The sequence below is a fragment of the Cryptococcus neoformans genome (assembly GCF_000091045.1).
Source record: "Cryptococcus neoformans var. neoformans JEC21 chromosome 6 sequence".
NCBI lineage: Eukaryota > Fungi > Basidiomycota > Tremellomycetes > Tremellales > Cryptococcaceae > Cryptococcus > Cryptococcus deneoformans.
This window is the reverse complement of record NC_006691.1, coordinates 566,885-575,120: the sequence shown is the minus strand read 5'-3', so window position 1 is coordinate 575,120 and position 8,236 is coordinate 566,885. Positions and strand designations below refer to the sequence as shown.

The 8,236-nt window shown below is 48.9% G+C and overlaps 3 protein-coding genes across 3 annotated transcripts in view; 1 reads left to right on the top strand and 2 right to left on the bottom strand.

Annotated features, from left to right (window-relative positions):
- The window catches only part of CNF01950 (transcription initiation factor iib, putative), a 2,099-nt gene extending 1,655 nt beyond the window's left edge, over nt 1-444 (top strand). The window contains exons 6-8 of the mRNA XM_571527.1: nt 1-28; nt 82-133; nt 191-444. The exon at nt 1-28 is cut by the window's left edge and continues 730 nt beyond it. Of these exons, the coding sequence (XP_571527.1) occupies nt 1-28; nt 82-133; nt 191-292 (182 nt within the window). The 3' untranslated portion in view covers nt 293-444. The remainder of the gene's footprint in view (nt 29-81; nt 134-190) is intronic.
- A 650-nt stretch (nt 445-1,094) lies between these two features.
- Nucleotides 1,095-2,703, bottom strand: CNF01940 (expressed protein). Its single transcript, XM_571519.2, has 5 exons — nt 2,376-2,703; nt 2,298-2,307; nt 2,204-2,244; nt 2,107-2,155; nt 1,095-2,056 (listed from the first exon to the last, which is right to left on the bottom strand). Exons 1-5 carry the CDS (start codon nt 2,577-2,579, stop codon nt 1,206-1,208), a joined length of 1,155 nt encoding a protein of 384 aa, XP_571519.1. The 5' UTR covers nt 2,580-2,703; the 3' UTR covers nt 1,095-1,205.
- Nucleotides 2,704-3,143: 440 nt separating this feature from the next.
- Nucleotides 3,144-7,542, bottom strand: CNF01930 (conserved hypothetical protein). The gene is made up of 6 exons (XM_024657382.1): nt 7,272-7,542; nt 5,750-6,815; nt 5,352-5,691; nt 4,575-5,299; nt 4,153-4,525; nt 3,144-4,099 (listed from the first exon to the last, which is right to left on the bottom strand). The coding sequence occupies exons 2-6, from the start codon at nt 6,251-6,253 to the stop codon at nt 3,303-3,305; spliced, it is 2,739 nt and encodes a 912-aa protein (XP_024513138.1). The 5' UTR covers nt 6,254-6,815; nt 7,272-7,542; the 3' UTR covers nt 3,144-3,302.
- Between the last annotated feature and the right edge of the window lie 694 nt (nt 7,543-8,236).

Genomic DNA, 8,236 nt, shown 5'->3' with positions numbered 1-8,236 from the left:
GAGGAGTGTCAGAGTCAACCACGAAGCTGTGAGTGTCTTTCGGCCTTCATGTATTGAGGCACAAGTTGACCCATTATATAGTATCACCAAGATGGTAGCAAGCAAACTTGACGATGTCATTCGCCCTGAATGGGTAAGTCATTTGTACTGGTCAGTTTTACCGTGCTGCATGCTCACTGATTATCATCAGAGAACCGAGTATCCGGACGGCTATGCCGCGCTTGCCCAGCTGGGCAAAGTTAGCGAATCTAATAAGAACTCTCGAAGTGGCAGTCTCGCCGCACAGTCTTGAAACTTGTGTCAATGAGTTGCTCTCGGGTCCGTACATCCAACGGTGCCATGCGTGTATTATATACATCTCTGGGTCACTTAGCTGAAATTGGCTGAAGATTTGATTTTAGGCGTGCGAGAATACGTTTTAGCATGCACTTTCTCACTCTTTTTCACGCGTTTCTGTACCAAAACCTCCAACGGGCGTTCGTCCTGTTTCTCCCATGATTCTCTCCCTATATGTCTTGCTCCCATCAGTTGCTGTTGTCAGTGCCTATCAGCTCTCCACGGCAAATGAATAAACGCACTGCAACTTTGGCCGGTATTGGCGACATTCCCTCTAACCTCTGATGGCGCCCGTCGTCGTCACCATCCGGAAGACAGTCGCGAGCCTTCCAATGTACTTCCCCTAATCACATTCCAGATGACCAATATCCTGCTCTCGGTCATCTAAGAGGTGAATGCCGTGCTTCAGCACGGTTTGATGATGAAGACGAGGTTGATAAACAGTTCCGGCTCCCGCTACGACTTGCTCCACCTCCTGTCGAATGTGCCCTCCGTGGTGAATATCTTCCTCGAGAACATTTCGAGGCCGACGGCAAATTACATGACGCTCGTATTGAATGCCGAAGAACCACCCCGCCTTTACGTACAACCCGTCACAGACGATGTGGTGACATACTTGCTATCAGATCGGCAACAAGAAGAACCTCGGTGCGGCTGAAAACGAAAAAGCCTGAGGCTGAGAAAAAACCTGAGTAATATGTTGGCCTGTTCTTGGAATGTTGTAATTCGTATCTGTAGTCAGAGACAATCATCCGCGCCTGTTTAATCGTTTCCAACTGCATGCGTCAGATCACTAATACGTTACTGGATTGACGTCTGAATCGCGCTACGGAAATTACACTTATGCATAATCCTCTATATAGGAAGCATTACTCAACATGTTCATGCTCGGCAGGTGCCCAAAATGCCCATAGGCTCTGAAGCCATCCTTCAACCCTTGTATAGCACCTGTATCCCATTTCTTTCCAACCATTCCATGTTCTCAACTGTTCGTACCATATCGCTCTCGACCTTTCACCAGTGGGCCTTGTGCTTCTTCTAATCTCATCCGGGTTGACTTCCAATATCTGTGTCTCCAAGTACTTCAACAACTTGATCGCTAACCGACCAACCCCTTCATACACTTGTCTCAACGTGTTGATTGCCCCTATCACCACTAGTATGACAACAATAACTGTTCCAATCCCGCCATCGCGTCCATTCCTTGCTAGTCTTCTCCTGCCCCAGGATCCAATAAAGCCCCCGCGGAGGGCATTGGCAAGTTGTAGAGGTCCGAAAAGTGACAAAGAAATTGATAATGAGATGAAAGACAGAGAACCCAGGACAGCGAGGCCCAGAAAGAATCGTACAAAGAGGGCAGACACAAAGACGGCGATTGGCCCCGGTAGACAATCATGAAGATGGGATTGAAAATAGGTCATCCTATCAGCTAACGAAGCAAATGTCTGGACAGCGGCAAGAACAATGTCCCACACAAGGGCACCACTTCCGCCTACGATGACAACACCCCCCCCTCGGTCAACAAACTCGCCGCCAAAAAGATCGAAAGGTGTGGCAACATTGATGGGCGGGGAGGAGGACAGTAATGTGCGCGAGGTAGTAGAATAAGCGAGAAGGGAGCGTAGAATGGAGCCGAGGGTAAGAGAAAGAATCGAGAACAGAAAGAACGTGAACAATAGCAAGATTGGCTTTGAGGTGGCTAGACCGGAAATACGTGTACCTGCGCGCAATGTCAGTCTGACACCATTAGCATTAATGAACTTCGCTCACGGCGGATCTGATATCGGAAATTACATTGGGGACATTCCATGAAAGCTTTCTGTTGAATTAAGTCAGTCGGTGTGAAGAGGAATGCCAAGACACTCACCGCATTGGCGCCTGTACCACGCCACGCATTGATACACGACACTGGTGACTCGATTTAGCAGTAGATAACCAGCCAGACAGGAAATCGTTCATACCATGTACATACTGTGACCAGTGTTCCCTATGAGCGACCGATCCGGCGGAACTAATATAAAAACCAGTTCTGTACTTACACGCATGCTTCCCGTACACATACACGGTGAGATCAATCGCCCCAATGCATCTTCCTCTTCTGGTCCTGAGAAACATATCCGACATTGCTTCTCGGCTGTAGATGTACCGCCTGCTCGGGCATCATGGTTTGTGTCTAGGCAGTCCTCAACATGGGCCTCGTCGGCCTGGTCATTGGCTGCTGTCGAGCAATCAGATCGGTCCATTGTAGTCGATGGCGATTAAGCGGATAACGGCCTGGAGAAGAAAATGGTGGCTGCTGCGATGTTCCTCTTAAAGGTGTGGATTCGCATGCAAGTGCCGGACGTTCCAGATAAAGTTGCCGAAATAAAGGAAGACCAGATAGAGTTGCTTACAAGAAATAACGAAGATCACAGCAAAGGAGACCTTCGGGCAGACGACACCTGCTGACCCATGGCCAAGTCCCGGGGTATCGATGCCGTTAATAATCGGATAAGCTCGGCGGCCGCCTCGGCGACCGCCTCGTCGCCTTATAGAATGGAAAAAGCCTCGTTGTCAAAGGCCAGGAAAAAACCTCGTCAGAAAGTGGGAGAGAGGACGAAACACCCTCAATGGCGATGGACAAATGATGGTCGTTGACGTTAGTGTTTATATACCGCGGTCCTCCAACCACAATCACATCGCTTTTACAGAATGGATTATTGAACGCAAGTTGTCAGCAATGAACTGAAGAAGTGATGACCATTCATGATGAACAAGAAGTTCGAACGAAGAGCGAGAAAAGCCTTTCGCTACACCACGCAAAACTAAGTCGTTGACACATCCATCATCATATTTTTGGCTCCTCTCCAAATGTTATAGCTGGTTTTACATATCTTTGCGTTTTAATTTCAACAAATCACAGGCTAAATTACAATATCTCCCACATGGTTAATTCGAAGAGCCCAAGACAAAGAACCTTTTCAACTTTACGAGCGAATATTCTGCCCTCCTGACTCTCTTTCTCTTTCTCGCTCGGCAGCTGTTACTAATGCCGCAATCCCGGTAATATGGTCCCCGTCTCGCATATCCCTCTCACTTATGCTCCTTCTGGGTGATCGAGGTTTTTCGCGCACATAAGGGTGCTGCTTCGGGATATACCTTAAACTAATACTCTGGGATAGAGGGTGACGGGGGCTTGAAGGCTCACGATAACGTAGCTCTGAGGAGATCGACGGGAGGGAAAATCGCTCGTGCTCCTTGTCACTTCCTCGATCTGATAATGCTGATGCAACAGAGGGAAGATGGAGCGGAGGAGAAGGCGAGCGGCCATAATAGTTGGACAAGACACTCGCACCAGAGGTTGCGCGGGGCCGAAGAGGTGGCAAGGTGGGAAGGTTGAAGCGAGACGTACGATTGAAATTGGGAGTGGTAACAGGAATTGCCGCTGTTGATGTAGGTGAAGTAGTAGCAGCAGATTCCAAAGAAATCCTGTTCGGAGGCGACGCTTGGTACAGTCCCAAACTTGAAGTTGCCAGGAAAGGGCGGTCGGGATGCGAAGACTGCGAATAACGATATTTTCGTTGTGGTACAACAGGGGATATGGGCAGAATATAAAATCCACGCCTGAGAACGTCATGTCGTTCGACACCCCATTCCCGAGCCATTTCCGACCACCAATGGTTGAGACGCTCCTCAGTCAGATGATGTTTTACGTCTCTGACAAGAAGGTCCGATTTCTCAAGGTGCTCCTGCCAGTTAGAAATGACGAGTAGGGGGAATAAGACTGTAATCCGGAATTAAGTCATCGCAACCTCTGCATATGAAACGGAGACTTACAGCTAAACCCTTCGCGGCCTGTTTGATTGATGGCGTCCATGATGACGATTAGATTTTCAATTGCTTGACTTTGCCTCCTAGCCGTGAACACGCCGTCGCTGACCGGTGCCACAGCTGCCTGAAGGTAAAACATCCCACACTCGGCGACAGCATGCATGTAGGCATACATCCATCCTGACGTCTTAATTTCGGCCACTGGAGATGACAGTTTGGAGACGGCCATGGTCAGGTTTGGCTCGTTGAAGTGCATGTGCGAGGGTAAGGCCATCGCCCAGGCCTTGAGAGCGGCCTCAAGTCTGGCAGCAAGAGTCTGTTTGGAGTCACCAGCATTAGGATCAGTCGCAAGAGACATAATGTCTGCCAATATGGAAAGCTAAGAGATGAAGTGAGTATCTATGCGTTTCCCATCACGATGTACTTACAATCCGAATGACGTTACCTATCTCCCCTACAGCTCCCTCTTCGCCGAGCCAATTCCCCGTGCCCGCGATCAAGCCATCCCTTCTGCCGGGCTCTCTCCCCCCGATGCCTCCACCACCCCATCTGGCCCAATGGGCTTCTGTTCCTGGTAAAGGAATTGCTCCCAAATCTACCTCTCCAAGTTTCCTTGGCCTACCATTGGAGGCCGCGCACAGGTCATGCAATACAAAGGCCCAGAATGTGCGGGTTCGGCACTCCATGTGAGTTGTATACTCTATAGGACTCGCTCCTGTCGGCGCGGCTGGCGGTTGTATATAAGTCGCGGGTGATGGACGAAGAATATCGACCCCAGCATCAAGATAGAAAAGACCAAGCTTAGGTTCACGGAGACAAGTGAAGTAGACGCTCAACAGATAGGCTGCTTGAGCTAACTCCGTCTCTTGCCATGACCCTCGGTCGGCCCGGCGAGTCTCTTCACTCCATATGTTGCGCTGCTGGATCAAGTTTTCTGCGCTACGATGAGCACGAAGTGCGAAGAGTTCACCCCGCAAATGGGGGGGGTGATTTGGGGGAAATGTTTGTAGAAAAAACGGGTTTTCGCATAGTCGGGCGGCAAACGCGTACATGGAATCGAGCAAGATGGGCGAGACCTGGTTGAGATAAAGGCGGTAATTGAAAGTTGGCGCGTGTAGCATGAATGGTAAAGGCAAGCAACGCTTGAAGAAGACTAATAATTCAGAATCAGTATATAAACACTTGACTTGTTCAGCCTCACTCACTGTCCACAAGCTCAGCGCCCAGTGAGACATCCATGTCTACAACCTGGAGTGGACCAATGGATGGCTTTCTGTCCACTTCGGATTCAGGGTCCATTTGTCCATCTCGCAGCGACTGGTTGCTCTCCCCACTTTCTCGCCTATCCTCCTGACTGGCGATGTCACTCCCATCGGCACTGCTAGCTTTGCAGTCGTCTTTGCCCTTGCTCGAGGTGTTGTTGGAAGGGTCGCGGGTCCGTGGTGGCGGAATGGGCTCCCCTTGCGCATTGAGATATTGACATGGTCTATTGGAAAACTCGCAGTTGGAACAGGGGGCAAAACCATCACACCTTCTCTTGTTTTTCTAATGATAGATTCTAATTTAGCTGAATACGGTTGACCACTATAGAAAAACAACTTACATGACAGGCACTACACGCCTTGGCTAATCTCTTTCTTTTTCTTCCTTTGGTGGTCAACTCTTCTTTGTCCACTTTTTCTTCTTTACCCCTTTTAATACTGAATTTTGGGCTTGCCTTCTCTTCTGTGGGAGTACCAAGTATGAGATTGGAGGTCGTCATCGGCCCTAATGAACTCAGCGCAGTACGAAAAGGCGGTGGATGGGGTCTGTTATTAGAGCAATGGAATGACTCTCTCCTTGGGAGAAGAGGAGGGGGGTGATAGCGTTGAGATGAAGGTTGTAATCCTCCTTCTTGAGACTGATCAGCAGGAACGTCCTTGAGAGGGACAGTGGGAAGGCTCATGGATGAGGGGGAGGGATAAACTGAAAGAGTTGCAGAAGGGACGGGAGTGACTGAGGGCTGTGTTTTGCTTCGTTCGGCTGGGGGAGAGGAAGGGGGAGAAAGTGATGATCGGCGACGCTCGAGTAAGGTTGACGTTGATAATGACATGAGAGTCTCTGGCATGACCTAAGAACAGTTGCTGGTTTCGAAATAAGGACCAACAATTCTACTGATTCGTAACAGAAACCTCGCTACCTTTGTGCAGAAGTAAGCTCAAGCTTCAGCCGTTTCTGAAAGATTTTGAAGAAAAGCCGACTGAGAAGACACCAGAGACGAGGTTCGATGGTCTTAAATTGACAGTGTTGGGGAATCCCACGAACGTTGTTTCACCTTCACCCGGCTTTTCCCAAGGTTTCTATGAGCCAATTTGCCTTTCGGATGCAGGCACCCTGTGTTTCCTAAGCGGAAGGACAGAAGGGAGTAATACCTTCGGAATCCGTGCAGAAAGGTAGAGCACAGGTTGTGCGAAGTTCCGACCGATTACCAAGTATATTCGGGTTTTAAATGCACAAAGGCGATGATAATGAGGGAAGCTGTCTCCCTGGCCAAGCTGCCACCTATATGGGAAACAATTCGACTCTGTAGTCTGAATAGAAGGAACGAGGAACGCAGTGGGTCAGGGCAGGGATGAGGTGTGAAGAGAAGCGGCACGCTGCACACAAGCGCGTAATGTAAAGGATGTCGACTGAGATCATGATGGGTCATTATAGTCACGAAGGTATCAAATTACCGTTGACATAGTAGGGTAGTTATACGTTGGTTGAATGTGGCCAATACAAGTCGATAGACAAGTTCGATTATGCGTATTCCGGATTGGATGGCGTAGCAAGGCAAGGTCACAAAAAAGTCAAGCAACAGCCAAGTTCCGGGCCGGGTGTCCGGATCAGCGGTTTCGTCGCGATATTGAAGCGAGGGTTGAAAGAAGGATGAAGTAGTCGACAATGGTTAAGAGGACGTCAAAGGAATGGTTTGCGGGGGCAACCAGGTAGGAGTGAGGAAGATCATCAAATGGAAATCTCATGTTAGCAACGTTCACACGGCAGATATTGAAGAAAAACTATGGTGGCCGTATAAGGAGGACACTGGTCACAAGCGACAAAGACCGCAAGTGCAAGTGCCTTCCAGGATTGGCGAAACTCACCTTGAACTTGGGTGCTTTCAGCTCTTCAAGAGGACCTTCACACAATATGTCAACAACGATAATCCCAATCTTCCTGTTGCGCACAAATTGGCGTCAAAAGCGGGTAAGGGAAGAGGGGAGCGTCCAAGTGGCGTCTTGTCTTCCGGTCCGATTGTCGAAGCTGCTATTCTTGACTCTCTTGCTCTTTGAAGGTTTGCTGGAGCAAGTTATGAAGCTGGAAGTCAATGATAGAAGTAAAGAGGAAAGACAAGAATGACTGCAATCCGGTATTTTCTCTGGTTCAGCCGTTCATCCTCCTGCTTCGTGAGATTGGTATTTCTACCGGTTACTCCGTAGGTAAATGCTTTTTCGGTCGGGTTCGCATCCTTGCGGCGCATCGGCCTCTCCCCGCTTGCCAACCGCACAAACAAACTCGGGCCCTCGCCGGCCCCGGAATCCCTTTTTCGAGCCCCACCTGTTGCCGTGCGTTTATGTTGAGTCAGGGACGCGTGATAACTCCGGCTTCGTTATTCAGATTTATATCATAAACAGGCACGCGGAACGGGAAGAATCATGGATCATAATTCATAATAAAAAATGTACGACATCATACATGGAACGGGAAGCAGACGAAGAGAATAGGAAATAACGAAAGATATAACGTTGTGCATAAATAAATGATGGATAGTCAACAAAACGAAAGAAGGTGAAAGACGTGCTGTTCGACATGCTATTCAAGTATTCAAATAATGCTTGCGTTGTCCCGGCGCCCATCCTATCTTCTCCAACAAGTCCTTGCTCTTGCCGGGTTCTTCTCTTATCGTTCGGAAATCACGGGGTGGGGACATCTAGTTTACAGCTCAAGGTTTCTTGTCCGGATGTGCTTCGAGAATATTTAAGAACATCAGGCTGTTGGTCCCGTGCTTGACATGTCCATTGACTGTTTGTTGATACTACGTACTGGAGAGCTCATCTCAATCATAATT